Source organism: Acanthopagrus latus, chromosome 15 (genome assembly GCF_904848185.1).
Source record: "Acanthopagrus latus isolate v.2019 chromosome 15, fAcaLat1.1, whole genome shotgun sequence".
In the NCBI taxonomy this organism is placed as follows: Eukaryota; Metazoa; Chordata; class Actinopteri; order Spariformes; family Sparidae; genus Acanthopagrus; species Acanthopagrus latus.
Window position 1 is genome coordinate 6,144,410 of NC_051053.1, and position 24,697 is coordinate 6,169,106.

The 24,697-nt window shown below is 40.1% G+C and overlaps 1 protein-coding gene across 3 annotated transcripts; it reads right to left on the minus strand.

Moving 5' to 3' along the window:
* Nucleotides 1-92: 92 nt before the first annotated feature.
* On the minus strand, nt 93-24,177 carry zgc:154058 (uncharacterized protein LOC795538 homolog). Of its 3 annotated transcripts, XM_037122921.1 has the most exons (9): nt 23,753-24,173; nt 22,823-23,071; nt 17,875-17,922; nt 16,879-16,965; nt 15,619-15,686; nt 10,338-10,465; nt 8,208-8,259; nt 4,021-4,198; nt 93-3,670 (listed from the first exon to the last, which is right to left on the minus strand). In XM_037122921.1, exons 3-9 carry the CDS (start codon nt 17,894-17,896, stop codon nt 3,408-3,410), a joined length of 798 nt encoding a protein of 265 aa, XP_036978816.1. In that variant the 5' UTR covers nt 17,897-17,922; nt 22,823-23,071; nt 23,753-24,173; the 3' UTR covers nt 93-3,407. The 3 variants fall into 3 exon arrangements, with proteins under 3 accessions (XP_036978816.1, XP_036978815.1, XP_036978817.1); XM_037122920.1 differs by lacking the exon at nt 8,208-8,259 and having other exon boundaries at nt 23,753-24,166; XM_037122922.1 differs by lacking the exon at nt 93-3,670 and having other exon boundaries at nt 4,083-4,198; nt 23,753-24,177.
* Nucleotides 24,178-24,697: the final 520 nt, after the last annotated feature.

A 24,697-nucleotide genomic window follows, 5' to 3' on the forward strand; every position in this document is an offset into this window, starting at 1 on the left:
AAAAACTCCTTGTAGTATGTTTACTGTATGTGGTGAAGATGGAATTGGCAGTGTTGAAGCATGAAGATGTGTATGAAGAGCAAAGTCCATCATTTTATTATTTAAAAGGGTTTTTATTTGTTGAACATTAAGGCATATATATACAATCATATGACTTTTCATCAAAATAGAATTTACAACCTAAACCTCTTTGGTTTTCATTATCAAAATAATACATAAGGCACATAGGGAGCAGTTTGCATTTGAGAATTGAGTTTTGTGAGGTTTACTGTACAGATGCGAGTTAGTTTGTCAGAATGCTCTCACCAATCATCTACTGATTGCTAATCTTTCTTGCAAACATTTAACCGTGTTCCTGTGAGCAGCAGAACCATTCTCACAAGCCAACTATACGGGAATGTTTATTTTTAATCTTTACAGAGTCTTGATTAACAAAAATAATCTATTATATTATGGCTAACCATTGCACCTACACTACACAGAACATATAAAACATGATGAATCCTCAATAAACAAGCTCCATTTACACAAAGACAACAGAAGGCAGAAGCAAGCAGAGGTCATCCTGCTTTGAATCGTTCAAACAATGCAGCTGGTGTCGTAACATTTTCCTGAGTGCAAAGTTCAGACAGATCGGTAAACGAGAGAAAAAAGGATAGAAAGTAGAGAGGAAGAGGCCAACAGAGCGATACAAAATGTGAATCTGACTGAAATAACGTAACCATTTCGTATACATTTTTTAGTGTTTAACTGGGAGCAGGGCCGTGAATCACGAAATACAATTAAACACATTCAGTAACTATTTGAAGACAAAATGTTTGTTGCTAAAGCAGCATGAGCAGCACCATCATTTGGCTTATCATTTACATGATTTCCTAGAATAATGCATATTGTTTAAGTAGCGACACAGGGCCGGGTTTTACCTGGGACCAAGCTCCAACTTCAGAAGTAAAACAAAAGCAGGTGTGACCTAACATGTAGTTGACTCAACGTCTTTAGCTGTGAATATTAAAATTTTCAAGTAGAAAAACAGATATCATGTGAGCTGAGCTACAACATTACAGCTGTGACTGCAACACAAACTTGTGTGCAATAAGCTGTTTGACCAGTAGAGAGAAGCAAGTGATCAGCAGTGTGGTTGATGCTTCCAGGTCATCCCACAGAGCAGCATGTGCAAGCTTTTTCATTACAGTCGTGTTGAGAGCGTTCATACGTTGAGTCTGATGGAGGAACACTGCTTCTGTGACAGATTGTAAAGCTGTGTTTAAAGAGTGGCACCCAAAATAATGACACTAAAGAAACCTCTGCCCAAACGTGTGGTCAGCTGTGGTTTGGGGCAGAGGTATTTTTACTGGCTGAAGACTGCTGTTTGTAAACCCTCTGACAGCTCTGTTTTTTCACCAGAGAGCTCAAAGTGTGTTAATATTACACTGAGATGTTGAACATTCCCTAAAATATAAACAGCATTTATGGCACAACTCTGCATTACAAGTTAGCACAGAACGTCAGAGAAAGTCAATGAATTCATCACTTGAGCATTTGCACAGAGCGACAACTGACGGCAAAAGCTACTCAACAGTGGAGCTGAACCACACTGACAGATATCAAGTCACTGTAGGTAGAATCGGTGGCGCCACATATCCGCTTTGGTATTCCTGGCACTCACAGGCGTGGATGCAACCTTCTGTCCCTGCTCGTCCACTATTCTCACTCTACATCTCCGATTTATTGCTTTCGCTTAAAAAAACACAATCACAGCTAAACTCGGGGAAACATGATAGGATAAGGCTTTTTTGTGTTTTAGCACCGTTACCACAGGCAAGCGGAGATATGGTATATTCTGCTGAATGGTGAGAGAAGCAGGATAGTGCATCTCAGTTATTGCCTTCCTTTTCCCTGCGTTTCAAAGCGTTTCAAAGAAAAGGGAAGTAGGTAAAGCAATTAAAGCCTGTTTCTGCTACTTCTTGTTGGGGAATAATGAGATGCAGACCTCCGTCCATCGGACCTGATAACACGTGCGGTGCCTCATCACCAAACTCAATAAATCCAGAGCTCTGGCTTGAATTACCTAGTGCACATCTGGCCTCTTGACACTGTGTCATCTCTCTTTTTGATTTTCTTTACAGAGAGGAAGTTGAGTCCAATGCCATTTGAGGTTTAAGGTCGATGAAGTGTATTTATCTTTACAAGAGGGAAAAGAGAAAGCCACTGAGGTTTGAATTACGAGGCACTACTGTATGCTCTGTATGCCTAACTATGCCTAACCCTAACTGATGATATGGCTACCAAATACCACTACCAACACATAAAAAGACAGTTTGCGCTGGCTGTTGGTCCCACGGATGCTTTGCTGATCAAACATAAAGTTGTTGTTGGTGTGTATTTTTAAAAAGCTGCATCTAGCAATTTTTGACAACAAAACAAAAGTTGTTACAGCTAATGTCTGTACCTCCTTATACAGCCAACAGACACATAATGACCAGCTGGAAAGTGAGAGTCCAATTTTCACTTTCCTTTATGCCTTTGTTGACCAAACTGGCTACCATTGCTACATTGTCGACTTTCTTTACCTACAGCTTGTTAACTTGGGTATAAAGCACACAGCCTTCCTGAAACAGTATGCAGACTGAGAGCAGCAAAAAAAACTATGTTTAATGGTCATTTTTAAGGAATTCTCTACAATAAAGGACTCTCTAACATATCAAACATATTGCTTAATGCAGGTTTAAATGATTGCAAAATGCACCCACCTCCACGACTGACTTAAACATTCATATGCTCTTCTATCTGACAGCCTGTAACTTTGAATTTATTGCATTCATCTACCCTCTTGTGGGAAAACAAGCCTCAGGTCTGACCTTGCTCCCATTGTAACATACTTTCATACATCATACTTTCCTCTCTGCTTCTCTCGCTCTGTCTCACTGCTGTAATACTGTCATCAAGGCTGTCCAGCAGCCTTCGCTCCTTTATGTACAACAAAAGCTTTGCGCCAGACACCTGAAGTGGAAATAAGCCACTTATTTAGACAGGTTAAAGGATTTAAGGATGGGAACAGAACATCTTCTTGATCTGATTGACAAAATACTCCTCCGCTGATCTGAGGACGGGACAAAATTTGGTTTCACACTTGTGCAATGTGCAAATTGCAAATAAGTTCTTTAAAGACACTGAGATCTCACGTGCGCAGAATACAAGCAGGGCTCTCCACTGTGGCAGCAGATCTGCAACTGCTAGGGTTAAAGTTAGCAGAATCCACTCTGCCATGAACGGCGACTGCACTGGCCTGCTTCATTTCAAAGCTTCAGACGACCGTGTCTGGAAACGAATAATTAAACTCATTCGACAACCAGAATTTGAAAGGAATTAACAAGCCAACTGTGAGGCATCAAGGTTGCGTCAGCGAGCTACAGTATGGACATGCTTTCAGGCTGGTGTGGATGTGAGTGTGAGTGTGGACCGGGCCCTCCCAGTGCGTCCACCTTGTGTTCTCTCCCACCAGGTCCCAGGGCCCCGCCTCTAGCCAGCACCGCCATGGTATCTCCCGACATGCCGGCGAACTCGAAGGCAAATGTCCCGTAAAACAGCATGATGATGACGCAGAACACCCATTCGAAGATGGCTGACGCGTGTTGCAGGACGAAGCTCTCCTGACAGAAAAACACACCACCTGGAAACATGGTTAAGGACAATGACAACAATGAACCATGTCCAGTTCTAGACAATACAAAAAGTATTAACACAGTTATTTCAATATTTTCTGATCCCATATCATTGGGTAACATGTAGACAACATCTGTTTGACAACATGTCCTTGGCGAGTTTTTGAATCTACTCTAATGTGTAGCTATAGAAAAGGCCTGTAAAACAAAAACACATTGACTGCAGGAAGGAAACTGTCCTTGCACTATCATGCAGAGGGGATGTCTCTGCCCCTAATCACGCTGGCAGTATAACGCTTATTTCTAAAGCACTTGACAGCCTCGAAGGCTACCATCTGTTAGTAGCTGGAGAGGATACTGAGCACCAAGGCTACGAAGGCCAGCAGTGTCATGCAGAGCCGGAGGTGGGCCACGTTGTATTCCCCCTGGGTCTTGGCCAGTCGATACGTCAGCGCAGACTGCAGGCATACAAACAGCATACTGGTGGGGAAGGCGATGCCTGCTCCGACATAGTGGAGAACTTTGGCATTATCCACCTGTCGTACAAGAAAGGAGACAGGAGGAAAAAGAGGCGTCACATTAACAGCTGCCAGAAACACCACGTGGAAGCGATCAGAAGGGGGCAACGTCAGACAGCTTCTGCATCACACTCAGATTATTCATTGTTGTGTAACATTTTTTTTCGAAGCCTCTTGGTCTTCTTTTAATAAGGGACTGAGGAAGAAAAAGTGAAACAGAGAGGGGGCCATGAAATAAACGACAGCAGCGAGCAGCACAACACCTCCTTTTCCCTGCCGGTCACAAGAACAATAAGAAACAATGCACAAAAGAGCTGCTCAGAAGCATGTGACTACAGCTCTCCCACTGCAGTATCCACACACACACAGACACACACAGACACACACACACACAGCTCAGATGTACTGATCAGAACAGATAAGTGATTCAATGGAGCATTAACCAAAGGTACAAACACATCTCCAAGGATTGGTCTAATTTAGGCAGTTAATGGCTAAAAGTTTTAAGTCTTGTGTTGGAGTAACAGTGTTCCTCTGCTCCACACGATTCTTAGAGATCATTAGAGCAATAGCCTTGAAGTTATTTAGTTTTGGCCTCTAAGCCATTTGTGCATTGACCCGGCTTGTACATACTGAACATTCTTGTGCAGTAGGCTGATCGTTGAAGTGACAAAGTAAGATTTCCAGACAATTCAGTATGTAAAGCACAAACACACACACACACACACACACACACACACATGCACACACACACACACACAATCATTCTTATGTAGTAGGCTAATCCTTCAAGTGACAAAGTAAGATTTCCAGACATCACCAGAGCTGAAGGTGAGGATGCCACAGAAATCACAGGCCTAAGACATTTTTCCACAGATCTTGTCAATTTTCATCGTGAGCAGCTATACAACATTTCGTCTGCCTCACTTGTACATCTACTGTTACTACATGAAACTGGCACTGTGGGGTCTGAGTCTGAATCTGTTAGTCAGTAATGGAAAATCACAGACAAACAACAACCGTATGCTTTGTTTTCCATACACCCGCTTGTTTGAACTAATGATACATTCATTCTAGAACTCAGTTGGTCTGTCCACAAAGTAAACTGAATGTCTTTGGGTCTTGGTTCGCCTAGCCTAAAGACTAGGGCTGGGCAGGTATCGTTGTAATGTCATTGTTGTTATATGAAGCTACATATATTGTCATAGATTTTAGATATCCTCATATATTGGTATGGCATAAGTGCTGTATTTTCCTGTTTTAAGGCCTGCAAAACAGTAGAGTGGTTTAGAAAATTACTGCTTTACTTACCCACTTAGTCATTATATCCATATCACTGATGATTATTATTTCATGTTGTTCATATTTTTGTGTGCATTTCATCCATACACTGTACAATGGCATGTGATGCTTTGTGAGCTTGTGTATGTTAGTGCTGCCTTGTGTCCCAGACTCTATAACTAATTGCAGTAATTAAGTACTTAATGACGCTTTAAGCCATCAAGTAGACTTTTGCTGTTCTACTCTATGTATGTTTTCACACCTTATGTTAGGGATGTGAACGATTAATTGAATACTTGCAGTTAAGAATTTACTAGATTAAAATGTATTTACCTACAATTAAAGATGGACACAAATACATCAAAGAGTATCTTGTTACATATTAGAAACAGTTGTTGATGATGATATATTGATGATATAATGATATCAAGATAAATCTTTCTGATCTAAAAAATACTAAAAGACATTCGATACAAAGTGATATTACATTTCAGTCATTTAGTGGCCTCAATATGAGTTGGATTTTGGTGCACAGTATTATGTGTTCTTTCTGTTATTTCAACTCCTGATGTAGCCTACTCTGGTTTTGCAATGAACAGTCATTCAAACTGTTTTCTACTGGAAAAACATCCAAGGTATTGCTAACGATTAACAAATAATTGATTATTAAGACAGCTGGCCATCAATTAAAGAAATTGCTTCATACAGTATGCCAGGACCATGTGCTGTCACAATAGTGTGCAACAGAGACAATAGTAAGGATGAGGGTGAAGGGGGAGGTCGGGGCTGAAACAATGACAAGCATAAAAATCTGATGAATGGTGAGAGCATTGAAGTGAACTAGAAGTGGCAGCAAGAAACAATGAAGACACAAGAGTTACATGTGGGGGGAACTGATGATGAGGAGGAGACTGCATGTGTTCATTGGAAACTACATTCCTAATATGTTCTATAATTGTCATATTTTCTAAAAGTTGCTGCCAACCTACAATGTAAACTCCTCCTTCACTGTCATTCTTAGAGGTCTCAAGCGTGATGCTCTGCAGTATTTATCTGTGTTGCTTGATGACTAAGCAAGATCAACCTGTTAAATCCATTCCTGCAGGCTGACACTGACCAGCAGTTTCCCTGCATAAATGAATAGTAATGGTGCTCAAACAGTGTAGTACAGGAATCAGCAGAGCTCACCTTCCCTCAAGAAGACGAATAAATGTGTGAAGCAACCATCGAAAGTAATGTTTAATACTTTCACTGTTTTCTGCAATTAGAAAAAGGGACATGTTCATAAATTACTGTGTATTAGTGAAGAAAGTTGGAGAGAGTTTTAAGTGTGCAGTGTGAGGGTGTACATGTGGGAACAACCTGGCTTTCTTTCTGTTTCAGTCTCAACTTTCTGTAAACTGAACTAAATTGAGATGAAGTGAAACTTAACTGACTTCCAAACCTTTACAACACACCTGTTACAATCTGAACCAGGAGGTGTCACCGCCACCTAGTGCAAGAGCACTTTAAACAGACATTCTGCTTGGCTAAGTACAAGTTTTTTTTCAAATGTTTAACAGTATGTTATGCTATGCAATGTAATACAATACAATACGATGTATGCAATACATACAAAAGAGGATGCTGCAGAGACCAGCAACCTCAATGTCTTTCTGTCTCTGAGACCACATGACCATTTAAAGATATTTCATCTGTTGTCATGTCATATATGCTCATAAGAATTTAACGCACTTCCTCATTTTTACATGTTTTTGCAAACAAACAAAAAATGATACAACCTTTTAAGTAGTGACCTTTAGATGTGCTACGCAAAGCTAACCAACAGTTGGCAGTGGCTGCATATTTACCATATGGGCATTGGATATTAGAGTGTATTGATCCTTCATCAAGTGCATTTTTCAATTTGTCGAACTGTTCCTTTAAAGACATTAACGAAGCCTTTTGTTTACATGAAAATATGATTTTTCTTGGTCACATTTCTATATGAAGGATGAACAGAGTGGATATTAACATATTACCTTTACTTTATGATCTACTAATTTATCTGTCTTGTTTTGACTCTTTCCCTCTGCTTATGACTCTTGAGACACTCTATTAACTGATTTTTTTTCAGGGATGTTTGATACAGACAGTACACCCTCTGGATACAGCTGAAACAGTATCACCACGGCAACAAGGCTTTGCTGACAGCGGGCATCATCTGTGAGAATCACACTTGTGGACCTCTGTGTGGCACTGATTTGCTTCTCCATCATCTATTTATGTGCTTTTCTGCCCAAACCATCAGACTGCCTGACAGGAAAAGCCCCAGTGGCTACACCACAGCTTAGCTGCCAAACTCTTACATAACACAAGGCTACAAACTGACGTGGTTGCCACCGCTGAGCATGTTTCCATGTGTAGTGTTTTTTTTGGAGATTTCACTCTTTGATCAGTCTACGTTCATGAGATTTTGGCAGCCATCGTTTCCTCTGATTCCAGCTCATTTGTGGTGTGGTGATCTTTGAAGTCTGTGAATTTGGGTCTGAGTTTCATTTGGCTGCAACATTTCTATTCTGCCACTTGGTTTAAACAATTTATTCACCATCAATGACAGCTATATTTCCATCCTACTGGAGTGTCCCTGACTGTCTGTGAGCGTGCGGCTAAGATCAGGCCTGTGATTTGTTAGAGACGGGGCCTCTGCTACGCACACCCTGTCTGCCCAGCTCCTCTCCATGCATGGCCTGACTTGATGACTCACTTCCCCCTGGCTCTTCCCGTAAAATTCCTCCCAGTTCTGCTGAGCAGAGGCCCTGGAGGAGAAGCGGGAAGAAGGTGAAGACGACCTTTGTGCAATTTCAGACAAACTGCCACACTGCACATCTGTTCCAAACACTCATGTAATAAGACGATTCCTCTTCTTTAATGGACTTAAGACGTAAGCAGATTAACTACGATGTCATGTCATCTGCAGAAAACAGAAAATAGTTAAGTATCCTTCTCATCTATTAAATATGATGTACAGAATAAGCACAGAGCGCTGGCTATTCTGTCATCCTGTCTTCATTCATGTTTCTACAGCAGACAACATGGTGAATTGCATAAGAAACAGGATAAGCAGATATGAAAGGGAAAATCTCTATCGAAACTGCAAAATGACTAAACCATAAAAAACATGAATCATAAGCAAATCAAGTGGTGACTATTTGGTAAGAGAGGACATGAGCAAGTACCACAACATTGCATGTGTTCAAAGTTACAGAAAGCTTTAAAACTGTTGGATTCTTCCGTGGCTATAAAACATTGTAGACAGTTTTCTGGAGAAAACATGCTGAAAATGATAAAATGATGACCACAGATTTACTCAAGGAAACATAATTCTACTCTATAGGGAAACACGTTTTCATTGAAACTATGATGCTGCATATATTTTAGAATTATTATCAAGAACATTTTGGTGCTAATATGCATCACTGTGTGAAAGTCAGACATCCTCTCAGTGGTTGTCAGTCAACATTCTTATAAAAGTTGAAGGGCAAAACAAGAATGGTAATAACATTTCAAAGATGTTTCCAGCATTTCATCAGTAAACAAACTGAGCCTTCTGTTTTTTTGGAACCTCCGTCCTAAACTTCTCTCTCTCACCCTCCCTCTTTCTTCAAAAATACACGCTCACTCACACACACAGTCGAGGCATCTAGCCAGGGCTCCAAATATTTAAACTTGAACAAATTCTTTCCCAAAGAACAAATATCTACAGGGAAGGAATTCAGGTTGGATTTCCTCACTTAGTGCCAAAGTATTTAACACTCAACTACCAGAAAGAGCAGCGCAGGATTGTGTCTATAAAGGCAGGACAGACTTTAACAAATTGAAATGAAGATCATACAAACATCCTGCATACGTGTGTGTGTGTGTGTGTGTGTGTGTGTGTGTGTGTGTGTGTGTGTGTGTGTGTGTGTGTGTGTGTGTGTGTGTTGGGGGGAGCAGAAGTCATCATGGGAAGCAAATGCAAAATGAGGAAGAGTGATGACCACAAGCCTGGTTATCATTCAGAAACACTGAGAAATTATAACAACATGCAGTTCTGTCTAGGGCTGCATCTAGCGGTTACTTTCATTATCTATATTTCTGTTAATTATTTTCTGAATGGGGCGCTGTGGAACCTCTATGTTTTGCTGGAAGCCAGTCATTAGTTTGTGATAGCAGACTAAATTTCTAAACTAACATTAGCTACAATTGCTCTGTATGCGGAGGAGAGATATTCAGTGAGACGAGGCACTCGAAAACAAGCATAAAGTGACTTATATTGAATTGTGGTAGAAAATGTGACGTGAGTCCTTCACAAAGAAATCAAAAATCAAGCAGCTTTTAACAACTTAAACAAATTGTGCATTGGCAACCGAGAGAGACAGAGGTCTAATTTTTCACATCCCATTACAATCTGTTCATATGTATTCTTTTTGCTGACCAATAGTCCACAAATATTTAACTTAATACGATGTAAGACTTAAAAAGCAGCAAATTGTGACACTGAAGAACCAGAGAGTGTGTGACATTATTTTCTGAAAAACGACTAAAATAATTATTTAACTAAAATGGCCCTAAACAGAGCACCTCCAGCAACAGTCCCCTTTAATTAAAACAAGCCTGTGTGATAGTCCTGTTTTTCCACCCATAACTCCTGAACCATAGTTTATTCTCAGATCTGGGATCACTCTCTCACACTTAGACACACAAACTGCATCACTTGGGACTTTCTACTTTTTTTTTGAACTTCTACTTCCATTATCGCTTTCTGCTGTTCCTATGTGAGATCTTTTTTTCATCACTTCCTGTAAATTTTGTGAATGATTTTATCTCTGAGGGCAAATCAAATGAATCACCGTACCTGGAAGTTGCCCACCATGATGAGACCAGCAGCACAGATCCAGCCTGTTGAAAGACTTGCCGTGTTAAGAACACAGTTTTGGTGCTTTTCAATAACGTGGGCATAGCGCAGCAGCACAATGGCCATAACTGCAAAAAGGACACAAAGAGAGAGAGAATGCAAGTCAGTAATTGCTAGTTTAGAAGATTAATACCAGAAGAACACTGAAATGCTGAAAGGAAGAAACGTTATGCTTATTCTGGACCATGTGCACTGTTATTATGAATTCACAATTGCCTCGTTTCAATTTGATGAACACACTCGCACACCTCATTTACTCGAAATACGTAACAATTCCCTGGAAGCTGTTTAAGAGTTACAAGAAACCGATATCTGCATAACAAGTTGGAATACAAGGGACAGGAAATGGCGGGAAAGTGGGTGGGGGTTGGTCTGAGTCTTGCACAAGATTAAAAGGTGGAGGGAAACAAAGTACAGTATATGGGCCAGATGACTGCTGATGTGCTAATGTGCTCTGACTGGGGGTATTGTTAGTTCACTGAGGAGCTGACCCCCACTCGGTTTCTCTTTGTTAGCTCCTTACGGCTGGTGCTTGACGAAGGCTGCCTGGGCTTGGTGAAAGCAGGGCATAAGGGGTGAGTGGAAAAAAGGAGGGTGAGAGAATTAAAAGGGACAAGGAGCCCCTCGTGTCTTGACTTCACCATATATTTGTCTGAGAGGCTGAAGTGTTGTCTTAACTCTGTCACCATCTCTGTAAGAGGCAGGCTTTAAGATGGTCTATGCTGCCACTAGAGAATATAAATGGAAACCGTGGTCACAGTGAGGAAAGAAAAGCATCAGTGCAGTGCAGGCTTTAACAATGTAAAGCTTTGTCTCCATGAGTCTGGATGTGTTGTGGCTCTGATCCAGGGTCTCAATGACCAGGCATATTTCATAACCTGCCACAATTTCTTCCTGTACTCATTAAATTGTAGGGATTTACCTAACTTGGCTGAATGAATGTAAAATCAATGTGGAGAGCATCAAAACTAATTACATGACTTATCTCAAATATAATGGCTGTGGTTGGTTCCCAGTAGACTTCTTCAGTAAGTGTTGTCATTAAAAGTTTTTTGGATGATATTTATTCCTTCTCTGTGCTAGCTTTTACAACTATTTGTACACAGATATTAATAACGATCTCACAAGATCAATTATCACAATGGTTGGGAATTAATGTAATAGTTGTCAACTAATCATTAGCCAAATTATTGCTTCAGCTCTATGCATCTTTCGCAAAATACAGCATGCAAATGAATGTTGCAATTAATCAAAGGTCTGCATGTATCTATAAATATAAATATAAATATATAAATATAAATATAAACTACAATTTGCTGAATTAAGAGGAACCACACAGGTAAACATTGTCACATAGAGATATGCAATACAACAGCTGTAACGTATACAGGATTCTAGTTAAATGAGCTGCCCTCTGTTCCCACAGCATAGAATCATCTTGGCAAAGTGATTTCAGTTACAATCATGGAAAAACAAATAGCAATGTCTCCAGGCTCGGAAACAATCTTGTCTTTGTGTTTTTCCCCTACTTCTTTTTTTTTTTTTTTAATGGAGAGCACACTGTGTTGCTGAAGGGACAAGTCAACTGCAGTTACTTTCATTTGATTAGGACATGTCAGTCAGTCTCTCTGCAGCAGACCGGCTGGCTGCGGATTTTTCCTAATTTTTCCTCATTACAAATGAACATGTTTGAACTTGCTGGCATTTAGCAGTTACCATGAAATGACGTACGCTATGCCTGAAGGTTAAAGACAAGGAAGAACATTTTCCCAAGTACTTCCATGCTTTCTTTTTATTTTCTGCACTCTGAAGGCATATTTGTGGAGGCAGTTTAATGGCATATTTCTTGAAGGATTCATGTCATGCTGAGGGGTCACAGGCCCCTACAGCACGAGGGCAACATGTCTGACTGGTAAGCAGCATGGCTGACCTCCACCTGGCCTCAGATGACAGGACAAGCTGTTGTCTGACAGCTCAACAACAGGAATAATTTACATAAACAGTGACCTCAACACAGTCACAGCGTTGGTCACCTTCCACACAGGCGCCCTCACCGGATCTCACTCCTTTACTTTAAACTCAGGAAGCCAAGGGGAGGAAGCAGAGTGCTAGCCCAAACACTTACCCACATTCTGATGTATACACACTAATGTGACTCTTTCACAGAAGTTACCTTGCAACAACGTGGACTATCGTAATAGATGTGCAACCCTGCGGTCACAAGCTAACACTTGCTTTTACATTCACACATGAATGAAAACACACACAAGCGCACATCACCCACAAAAGTCACATCAGCAACACCACACCTCGCACTTAAATAAACTCTGATGTCCCCCACAAGGAGATTTGTTTCATCCCAAACACCCAGCTGCACTCTCTTCCACAGGAGGTGTGCAGAGAAAGAATACATGCATTGTCTTTGAATCACTGTGCGTGTGCACTGGCAGGGACTGGGATGAAAACGAGAAGAATAATTATGAGCCAATAAACAGTTCATTGAGTCCATGTTATCCCAGATGGGAGTCAACCACCTGAGCCTACTGTAGCAGGCACAATCTACAAACTAAGACATAAATCAATAGGCTAAGAAGCTAAGCACTGATTCTTTACAATAGCCTGTTGTAGAGCTACATGCCACATTAGCTTAACCTACTTTTGCAGAGTCATAATAACTTGCCTTACAACGGGTATTAAAATAAGATTATTTGGATGATGAATAAAGGTAAAAGCAGAGATGGAAGCTGTAAATGCTACCAATATAACTTGAAGATTAAAGGGGCAAAGGCATCCTAAATTACTAAAATGAATACAGTGTTGTTAATTGTCTTGCTGGCACAACAGCTAAAATCAACACTTATGTAACAATAAGTCAGTTTTTAAAGACATGTCACAATCCATAGTTTCATCCAATTTAAAGCTAGACTGACTGACACACTGACTGAAAAAGTACAAGCAGAATCAAAATTCAAGCTTTAGCTAGGGAATTATTGGGGTTGCACGTTAAAATTAAAAAAAAATTACGTTGTGATTATTTGGACAGATACTTTGATTGCGATTAGTGAATGATCTTTTTATTTTAAATTTTCAGGACACTGCTGTCCTACTGGTTCTTGCCGGAGGAAGACATAAGATGCAATCTTTTGAAACGTGTGTTTACCGTTGGGTATAATTAGGGCTGGAGGAGTTCATTCTAAACCAGAGCATCTGGTCTTAGAGTTATACTGCAGACACATTGTGCAAGGGGTAATGGGACAGAAAAGCACAGCAGGTAAACAAAGTAAACTATATTTCAACATAATTCATGGTGAGTCAGACATAAACCGTCATCATGGTTGAGAAATGTAGAGACAGGAAATGTGCAATATTGTGTTGCTTTTGTTAGGCCTTAAACAATGACAAGCGACATTGTTTGGCTGCATTTGCGTGTAAAGAACAGTTCAAAAACATAATGCGGTGTTAAGCATCAGCCTGTCTTTCTCTTTCTCTTGCACAAATACATTTATGTATACAGGGTCGACAGACTGACTGTTCAGAAGTCATGGTTTACTAACAGTGATGGTCAACTGCTGGACTTTCACTCTTGCCTGAGCAGACTTCACACGGAGCTGCAACAGTCTGGTCCCTACCAAGATCTCTCAAACACGTGTCGTCTCTCCATACACAGAAAGGCTCTCCGATTCACATCACAGGTTGAGACAAGTGCTATAACTTGGCTCTCTACAATACACAGCATACAGCTTGACAATGTGGATAGTTAGTTAGACTTTTTATGGGGATCATTGTCTTATGATTGATTTGTCTCTGTCTTCACATCAAATGTATGAAGAAACGTCCAGAGTTGGCCAATCAGACAAGACAGGCAGGCCCCAAGTAGCTCATAGAGGCATGGAGACTCCTTATGAAAAGACAAACAAGGCAAAGGAACCTCCCCCCCGCTTTATATACATGTGAGCACACACACTCACTGTCTCACACACACACACACACATAGAACATGTCTAAGCCACAGCTGGGAAACATTAACTTGATGAGGGTAGTCAGAAACACCAGTTAGCACAGGGAACAGCACGTGTAGACTCATAAAAAACAGACAGAGCAACAGATGGGAGCTCATGTACTTCTTTTATATCATGCATGCCCTCCTTTCCCTGCTAAACTACACACCTACTGCGGGTGTGTACATATTGTGTGTGCAAACATATGTGCATATTTGCCAAGAAACTATTCTGAAAATGTGTTTGCATCCCCTCTCACTCAAAGCAGCCACATGTATGATTTTCACTGTCTGTTGTTCAATGTAGTTGATATATTTGCATGACGGTGGGTTCGGTCCATTGCCAGCACAAAGCATGGGTAACTGAGGACTTGGAGATGAGATTCAACAATTAATTATCTTTCAGCAGAAAGTTACATTTAGTTGCTTTAACATTGGCAAAACATTTGATTGTAACGATTATATTTGGTACCTACCACAAAGGACACTCTCATCTACTTTTGCTGTTTGCAGACCAATCTTTTTTTTTGATAAACATCTTATGAAATAAATTAAAACTGATCTCTTTTGTTGTATTCAACAATACTCCATTAATCTATCAGTTAGTTCCGCCAAGGAGGTCATGTTTTAAACTGTGTCCCTTTGTTGGATTATTATTTTTATTATTTTTTGTAATTATTTTTCAGCCATTTTAACTAAAACTAGTGAACAGTTTTCCACAAAACCTTGTTCAGAATAAAAGGATGGACCCAGGAACATTTCCTAACTTTCTATAACGTTGTGAAAAAAACATCTTTTGACCATCTTGTTAAATTCTCAGGGAATGATGCACGGATTTTGATGATGAGGTATCGGTTTTTAAAAAACTATACTTTATATCATAGTGATAGAAAGAATGCATCATTTACTATTCTGATCATTGGTTAATTAAGAGAAATATTTGCTGTTTCCAATTTTGAAATATGAAAATGTGCTGTATTTTACATAGTAGCATATCTTATGCCCCCATTTTCAGGCATTTTATAGACAAAATGATCAATGGAGAAAATAAACAGCAATTTAACGGATAATTCAAATAATCACCATTTAAAGCCCTAATGTTGTTCATATCATACAGAGAAAGCTATCTGTGATAGGGGGACTTACAGCAGAAATCGAATTTGAAATCTATGACTGTGACATTGTCCGTGTGTGTATTGATCGTGTACATATCGTGTGGCTTACCCATGAATGATCCCGTGCTGCAGATAAGGCTAAAGAAGCAGCTCTCTGGAGGAAGAGTCCCACATTTACTGCAAGAGAGAGAGCGTACACATAAATAAATACTATGCATCAACCTCCACACTACAAATTGGCACAAATCCCCCTCCCACACTGTGCACACTAAATTATAGCATGTTTATGAAATGCATTTCTGCTCATGTAAAGAGGAAGTAAGAGGAATAGAACTATTCTTCCCGCATCCCATCATCAAGTTTTTGACTTTTCACCTACTGCCTCTCCTCACGGAATGGGAAATGTTTGTAGGAGGGGAAGGCAGGAGATAGTCGGCGCAGGCTGTCTGTGCCTGAACTCCTGCTGCCTACAAAGCCAAAGCCCTCTCAGCTGACTGCAGTTCCACACATTCTTCAGTGAATGGATCAAAACATAAATTTCAGTAGGCTAATACTTACACTGTTGATCTTAAAACACTTCTTGGGTGCATTTAGTATTTTAATCATCTGACGTTGTTTGATTTCAATCAATTACTAGCTGGCATGCACGGCACATGATGAAAAATGTGCATCTCTTCCACCTTCACTCCATTACTAAAATGACCTTTTAAATAGTTAGACATTTTTTCTGTTAATCTTTGGTTGACCCTTGTTTGAGAGTTATTTCTGATAACATTATGATTCTCGTTACATAATATCTTTGTTAAGATTAAACAATGAGCAGCGGTTTCATTGCATTTTTTCTGATAATTTCCTCCAGATTTCTTATACAAACCACAGTGTTTACACTCCACAGCTGGCCTTTGAAGTTGAAATCTCAGTCTGACAAAAAAACTAAACAACAGAATGGGAGTGTCTCGATTTTCCTTCCAAATGTAAGCTGACTCCTCACTGCGTGTGTTTACATGGTAAAGTGCAGACCCACGCTTTGCCTCTGAACTGCCACGGTGGCAGGCAGGCAGGATATTTCAGCCCCAAGTTATTTTCAGAATGCACATGCACGCGCGCACACATGAACACACACACACACACACACACACACACACACACACACACACACACACACACACACACACAGTCACATGCTTAAGAGAATTCTCCTTCAAGCTCACTCGCTTTTTTATCAACAATGTGTCGACAGGGGTCATGAGAAACAATGGGACAGTGTTCCTGTTTTACCAGACACAAACTAGAAACAAAGAGACAGAAAAGGGACAGAGGGACGGACAGGGAGAGGTAGGGCTGGGTTCAGGGAGGGAGGCTCACTGACCTGATGAGAGGTACATTGTCAAGTGTGCAGCACAAGGTTGGCCCGCTCTGCAAAAACAGCTCCTCTTCACATGACACGTTGTACAACCTGGAACACCAGACATGCACACACACGAGGCAAGTTGTCGAATAATATTCATATAATGAATATTTCCTTCTTAGGATCACAGTACAGTAATTACAGTTTTTTGTTCGAGTACCATGTTGTGGGGTCACAAAAAGGCTTCCTTTTATTTTTAGTGTAGGTGACTCAAACCACCATGTCATCCAGTAGTAGCTGGTAGAGATTAACCTCAGTGTGCCAAAAACAAAGCCAATGTTTAGAGTAATAGTTAGTCACTCACTGACAGTGTATGAACTGAAAACAATAAATACATGTTAAATCACAATTTGGATCGGTGTAAATTTACTACAGTTTATGTTTTCAGTTAAAGTGGAAACAGACAACCCCCTCTCTCCTTGCATTTCCAAGAGGACTTGCTGCCACTGCTGTCAGACAACTGACAACTGAATTGTTTTCCATTTTCCTCGGAATCACAACTACCAACAACATAGGATAAACATAGTTATTCATTCTTTGAGTCTATCATGAAGTTGTGAAAGCAGATAAATGTGGTCCCAGCAAAGGTTTATAGGGACCCATTCTCAATGCAGATGGTGCCATTATTCTGAAATTACATTGTGAAATAAACATTTACTTCAGTGATACATTATAGCAGGGAAAACATGCCTATTTCCAGTTGTGAGAGGATGTATGTGTCTCCTCAGCATTAGTGAGGTGACAGAGAAGGAAACAACTCCATTACTCCACATCTTTCTCAACGTGTTTTCTTTCTGCCTCCTTACCTGTCACCCTTTAATAACGCCAAAAATGCCACAAATAATAATTTTTAAAAATAATGAGAAATCACCAGATTGCCAGGCAGGAGGTAGTGTTTTTAGGGTTTTAAAAAAAAGATGTAATGAAAAAAACTACAGGATGGATTAAGTAACATACCAGTTATCCACAGGGCAGACATGCTGGTTGTACAGGGCCATGGCGTACCTACAAGAGAGATATCAGAAATACTTTATTAGTAGATATAGTATGTTTATCAAAAATACCAGGCAACAATTTTGGTACACTCTCATTATGAATATATCATCATCCAAAATGAGTCAACAACACAACAGTGATTCAGTACAAAAATAGGAATGCATTGTAATGACCACAGTCAAGTGTGTCTGTTTGTTCAACCTAAAGAACCCGGCGACCTGACATTTGATCTTGTCTTATCATCTTACCCAGAACTCAAAGATAGAACTGGTTTATGTCAGTCAGACCCATATGATCACTACTGAAATCTGACGGTCATGTTTATTTTGTCAGGTCACTGACTTGCCACATCCGCAGAGAAGTCAACGGCCAGGGGATCGAAAGACAGGAACTGTAATTTGCAGGCTAAAGACCCATATTGTACTTGGGATAAAGACCTTGATGTTTGTCTCATGCTCTAGATTGCTATGCATGTCTTTCATTCATGTTTAATGTCCACAGCTGAATTAAACATGGGCCAAAAATAGAAGCTCTTGCTGTATAATGTGACCGACACCAGAAGCCATCAATCAAAATAAAACTAGAGCAGGACCAAAACAATTTGCCTGGTATTGATAATAGCTTATTGCAGATATGTGATCTGTGTATATGGCTCAGCTGGCACAGGAATACAGATATGTGAAACCAGGCTCAAAGTGATTACAAACAGCGTCACTATTACATTATTTGTGCACCAGAGAACACTGAAAACATTTTTTAACTGTAAAAAGGAGCATCTAAAATATCTAAATTATTTATGTTGATGTAAGTACTGGATACAAAAATCCAATATTGCTTGGGAGAATAACTCCTGTATTGGATACGTCTTTGAAGTAAGGGTACACAAATTATTTCTTCCCAATATACTTTTTTAAGCAACTAAATCATTATGATGCTGCACTGAAATGGCAGATTTGATTCTATGAGAGAGTGAGTTATTTTAGGCAGATGAAATACCAGTAAATATCACTGCCTTGGGGCTTTAGTGTCAGACCCTTGATTTTTCAACCAACCAGAAACATGTGCATCTCATCTGTGTCTGCTCTGTTCATACATGCCCAAGTCATTAGGGCCAGCAGATGAAAATGAGACAAATATGTAGAAGCCTGCATATTAAGTAGTTGGTTGCACCATAAAAACTATAATCAAGATATACAATTATGTGTGGTTATATTTAGCTCTATCTCTGGATGGGGGCAAAGGGACGCTCCGGAAGGAAAGGCAATTTCATGTTATCCCCTCATTATTCACGCAAATGCAGTAAACACTGATCACAACTGTTATTTTCAGCAGCCAGAAAAAGATGGAAGGACGGACAGTCAGACGCAAACACACAGAGACACAGAAAGACTATTTGTCCTGATTTGTGAAAGCAATCGTAGTTCAGAAAGAGGTTAAGTACCAATTTAGTATGTTTCCAGGGCCGATGGTATCCTACTCACAAGCCCATCTTTGAAGGATGGAGATGAATATAAAGACACACACACATATACACACCTGCTACCCAGAGGACACTAACAAACATAGAGACATCAATCTGTCAGTGTATCAATATGATGCCGTATACATGCTTTGTGAGAAAGATGTGTTTTATGTGACAAATATTCTGGTGTTAATTTGCTCATTACTATGTCTGCAACTAAAAGGAGAACATGCTAGTAGGAGGGTATGGTCTCACATTTTGAAAAAAAACCTCAAAGTCATGAGCATACATTATAACACAGCTGAATAATTACAGGTTTACTCATTCTGTGGGAATGTAATTACTATTAAAAAAAATAACAAGGTTGTGGAAGGAAAATCTTTGAATAGTTTAGTGCTCAATAAAGACATGACTATACAATAATCCAATAATCATTGTGTTAATGTATTTCATACCAAAGCTGCAAAGAAAAGCAGTCACCCTTGGCTGACATGGGATCAAAAGGCCGGGCTTTGTTGTTGATTCATCTGTTGAATATGTTCTCCATTAATCAGTTAACTATTTAGCTGATAAAATATTAGAAAATTGTCTATAACCCAAAGATATTCAGTATACAGTAATAGAGTAAAAAAGAAAATATTCATATTTAAGAAGATGGAATTTTGTAACTACAAAAACGGATCAATCAATCATCAGAATAGTTTGTGATTAATCTGATAGTTGACAACTTATCAATTAATCGACTATTGGTTGCAGCACTGCATAAAATCCGACATACAAAAAGTCAAACTCAACCACAATCAGCCAATCTCTCCTCTTAATTCTGACAGAGTTTAAGCCAAATAAAGAGCTCTAATTGCTATGATAAAATCAACATTATTGAACATCTGTTTGTGGCTCTTCTGCACAATAATGAATCTTCCAGTAAGTGTGAGCAGGCACGAGGCAGAAGTTATGATGTCACTATTTTTTTGCAACTGCTTTCTTCGTTTTCTAACGCAACATGTGACGCATGTCTGGTATCAACTGCCTACTACTGGCAACACCTGATTGGCTGGTTATTTCTTGTAAAATTACCATATGAAAGTCACATCAGCCAGATGGTTGCCTATAAAGAGCACTGCTCTTGCATAATGCAGTGAAGAAACCCACTAGTGTGAGTGGAATATGGCCGTCAGGTTGCTCCGAGCCCTTTGACAGCACAAAGAAACCACACAGACAAAAACAAAAGAAGCTTACAACAAACGTAGAGGTTTACCAGGGGACTTCATTAGAAATGTAGGAAAAGAAAGTACAGCCAGTTGAAGTTGTTAAATTTTCCCAAACCTCTGAGTCACATTTTTTACATTTGGTCAGCAGCCAGTGCTAAAACAGTCTCAGTGCAGCTTTGGGACATTTCTAAATAAAGTGGTCTTTTTAACGTGGAACTAAACCGGTGCATTCTGTGCTCAGAGTAGACTATGTAATAATAGGTTTGTTTACATAATTAGACCTCAATCAAAGCACAGCAGCCGGTGTAAACTGTAATTGCATGCCTGCGAGCATTATATATTCCATGTGCTTTTATTTAGGATTGAATAAGGAGCATTAAGGAAAGTTTTTCATGGAAAGATCTGGTATGGACTGTGAAAATTCCCAAAAGCTGTGCAAAAATAACACATCAGCAACCACAGGAAAGGGTGTGATGGATAAACTAATAATACATTTTCGCAGTATAGGTGACTACAGTTACTTCTCTGCCTGGTTGCTGTAGCGCCTGAAACATCCAGTAGTTTTAAATTGAAAATCTAAAAGGCAAGTGCTACAGTTTCCAGCACATTGCTTAACTCATAAAAGGTCAGCAAAACAGCCTAAGCCAAGACTCTTGGGTGGGCACAGACCTTTTGCACACCAGGCATGGCCACCAGATGCTGAGTGAAAGTTCTGCCTACACCCTCCATTACCCCCTTCCAGTATTTACCTTACTCCCACCCAGTCACCCACCGTCAAAGAGGGAGTTACGCAACATGTCACATCCTTTGACATTCCGCTAGTCTGGAAAAAGACCCTTGGCAGCCCTTAGAAACAAGGCACCCTTGTCAAGGTAGCAGGAAGGAAATGGGTTAAAATGAGCGACAGTCAGCAGCATTTGGCACTTTTACTCAGATCAACTTTCTACCCCAAAAACACATGCTAAAACAATTTTCAATTATTCATGCAAAGTTCTGTACACCTGAATACATGCTTCTGATTGGACTGTGAAGCAGCCATACAGTTACTGGTGCACACTGTGTCAGCTTTGGCATTTTATCTGACTGCTTACTCCACAGGCACCTCATCATCATAGATGCAGCCTAAATACAGAACTCCAACAATTTGAAATTGGGCCATCTGTCTTTCCCCCCTTGGGGGTGTGCATTCCTCCTCCCGAAGTAATAACAGTGTAGCGAGAAGAGCTGTCAGCCCAAACATAACCAGGAGGTACTCTCTCTTTTATCTCCGGTACATCTGCTCAGATAATGCAGATAATTAAGCTATACTGTGAAACCTGCATGGCTCACTTTTAAGAGAGGGGTGATAATCCCAGATCCTTCCTGGGGAGAGTTAATCCACATGCAATTGCCATGACTGCCAGGAATTTGGGGTAAATATGCAGTGTTGCTCTCCTGGAGGCTAGAGTAGCTGAAATATCAATCAGTTTTTGCTTAAACATTAAGCATATATTTGTAATTTGTTAGAATATTGGTATCATTATGTATATGCTATGCAAAAGATTACTTGCAGAATATACTTTCATTGTGATGATATTTCGGTTTCCGTTCTGTTTTTCCATTTTCCCTGCGAAATTTAATGAGGAAGAGAAAATGCAAAGATACACAACTCCCGATGAGAAGCTAATTGTATGATTTTGACTGAAAATCTACTAATCTACAAATCAGTATGTCAGTGGCTATGAAGGTAGAACAAATGAGTGTAAAAAACAGGTTTATGGTTCTATTAGGCAGTAAAAGAGAAATATAGAGAGCCATTGATGGCCAGATTCCCTTTATTACACTACTGCACTTGGATACATCTGAATGAGGATGTGGAGATAGTATATTGTTATTGTTTTGTCCTTTCTAGCACGTATTCTACTTGGAAACTTAATGGAAGTGTTTTTTTTGTTTAAGAAAGATTAGACGTTAGAAATTTGCAGGGAATACAGTTAGTGTAACAGATAGCGTGCCTGACTAGATAAGCTTACGTTGAAATGTTGTGGCTGTTTCTTCCACTTTTGACAAAAGGTTACTGTATGGGCAGGAAGTATCATTTCTGCATAACAAAGACTTTATCATTATGCTCTCATTATGCACAACATAACCTGTGTGTCATCCTGACATAAAATAAAACTGTGAGGGCAGCAGACAGTTTCACAAACAAATTTCAGTAATAGCAGACTTGAAGGGGCCAAAGAAATGCAACACTTACACAACCCATATCCCAGTGATGGTCAGAACTGGGAGGCTAACGGGCAGTATCATCCACAAAGACATCTTCCAGCACCTAGAACAGCCCCTTTCTTCTTTTTCCTCTTCGGCCAGCCGAGCGATATCTGCTCAAGTAGTTCTAACATTTAACTGAGTGTGACTAACATCTGCACCACCACCAGCTGATTCATTTTCTTGAAGATGGAGGATGGCAGATGAGACACTTGGCTGGAAAGATGCGCCCTTTTAGCTGGTGAATGAGAGCAGAAGGGAAATGAGCTAGGTCAGCATCACTCACCTACTAATCAAGAGGTAATCATCATAATCATCATCGGGGCTTGGCAGTACCAGTAACCTGAGTAAGACTGTAGTCAGGGTTATGTCTCATCTACATACATGTACAGATAGTATATCCACATGCACCTTATCCCTGCTGTCATCTATTTTTGTTTTGTTTTTCTTCAGTTATTATTATATTATTACTACTATTAAGATTGTTTTTCTATTCACCATTTCTGTAGTGGAGTCTCCAAGCAAGCACATGGTTGTACTACAACCGGAGTGACAATAAACATCTTGAATCTTTAAGGCTATGCTCATAGTAATTTAGTATACAAAGACGTGTATCACTATAATACACACTGCTTTTATTAAGATGTGCTGTTTGGCAAGGCTACGTGTATTTTGGATTTAGCTTGTAGTTCATTCTATTTCAACTAAGAAATACCATTATTTGGCGACCTTTTTTAACTTAAATGATTTTTAAAAAATGCTGACTTATCAATCACAGGTGGCATATGTTAAATCATATTTCTCTTTACAATGAATGCTCGGTTGGTTATATCCCTGAACGCTGCTCACCTGCGCATTTCACATTTCTAGCTAGCAACAACGACGAGCATCAAAAGCCAATCTGTGTCTTGTTACTCACCTTCTGCTCTTACGTTAGCGAGAAACTTTTTGGTGTTTCCTTTCTCACTTTCGAGTACGGCGACCTGTCCTGCACACCTCCAGCAGTCCCAAATCAGTCCACGCTACACTCGTCGGACACGTTTTAGCCTTATTTCTTTATCGAATTATTTTTCTCTCTCTCCCCCCGACGAGCAGCCGTCCCGTTAGCCGTCGTTGCTCAGAGCTAGAGAGGGGGGAAGGCTCGCTCGTGCAATCGGTCTGGTTCGCATCGCCGCCACGAGACGATCCAGCTGTTTGACTCCGCCCCCAGAAACCTGTAGCAGCAGCGTACGGTTCCTTCAGGTTTGGCTGCGGACCGGGCGGGCGGTGATGAGAGCGAAACTGCACTAAAAGTCGTTTCATTACATAAGAAGTCGTACCTCACACCGGGCTCTTACTTTGTCAGCTCAAGTGAAACGTGATTAGTTTTTCCAGCAATGCATATCAGGAAGGAAGCTCGGAATTTTAGCTGTATCCTAGCAACGCAATTCACATGAAGAGAAATTTCTTCATTTTGATTAATCTGATTAATTCTTTTTGTGGCTTTCCTTTCCCACTTGAACATGTCGTTCAGTCCTATCAACGAGGCATCAGACGACTCAATGTATACGTTCAGTCAATTGATAACGACATACATGTATGTGACCGTGTGTATGTATCTTCTGTGCGGTCTGTGGTTTGAAGGTAGAGTCAGTGCGTCCAGCCAAACGTGTTTCTGCTGCCCCCTCGAGCTTAAACTGAAACTTATCCGCTGCAACTCCTAATGCGGACCGGGAGGTGACGGTGGTGTCATGCAATGCGTACAGTCTGCAATGAAGAACTGCTCAAAAATACTCTCAGTATGGTTTGATTTCCTCTTGATCTCTTTGTATTATACATCTCGCTAAGAGGAAATGGGACACATGAATCAATTTATGATCCTTAC

Bases quoted from the DNA above. Each gene is read 5' to 3' on its own strand.
- zgc:154058 (XM_037122920.1), bottom strand. From the start codon at position 22,887: ATGTCTTTGTGGATGATACTGCCCGTTAGCCTCCCAGTTCTGACCATC. The intron at 17,923-22,822 runs GTAAGTGTTGCA...TCTCTCTTGTAG, and splicing joins ATCACTGGGATATGGGTTGT to GTACGCCATGGCCCTGTACA. The intron at 3,671-4,020 runs GTATCCTCTCCA...CCATGTTTCCAG, and splicing joins CTTCGTAGCCTTGGTGCTCA to GTGGTGTGTTTTTCTGTCAG.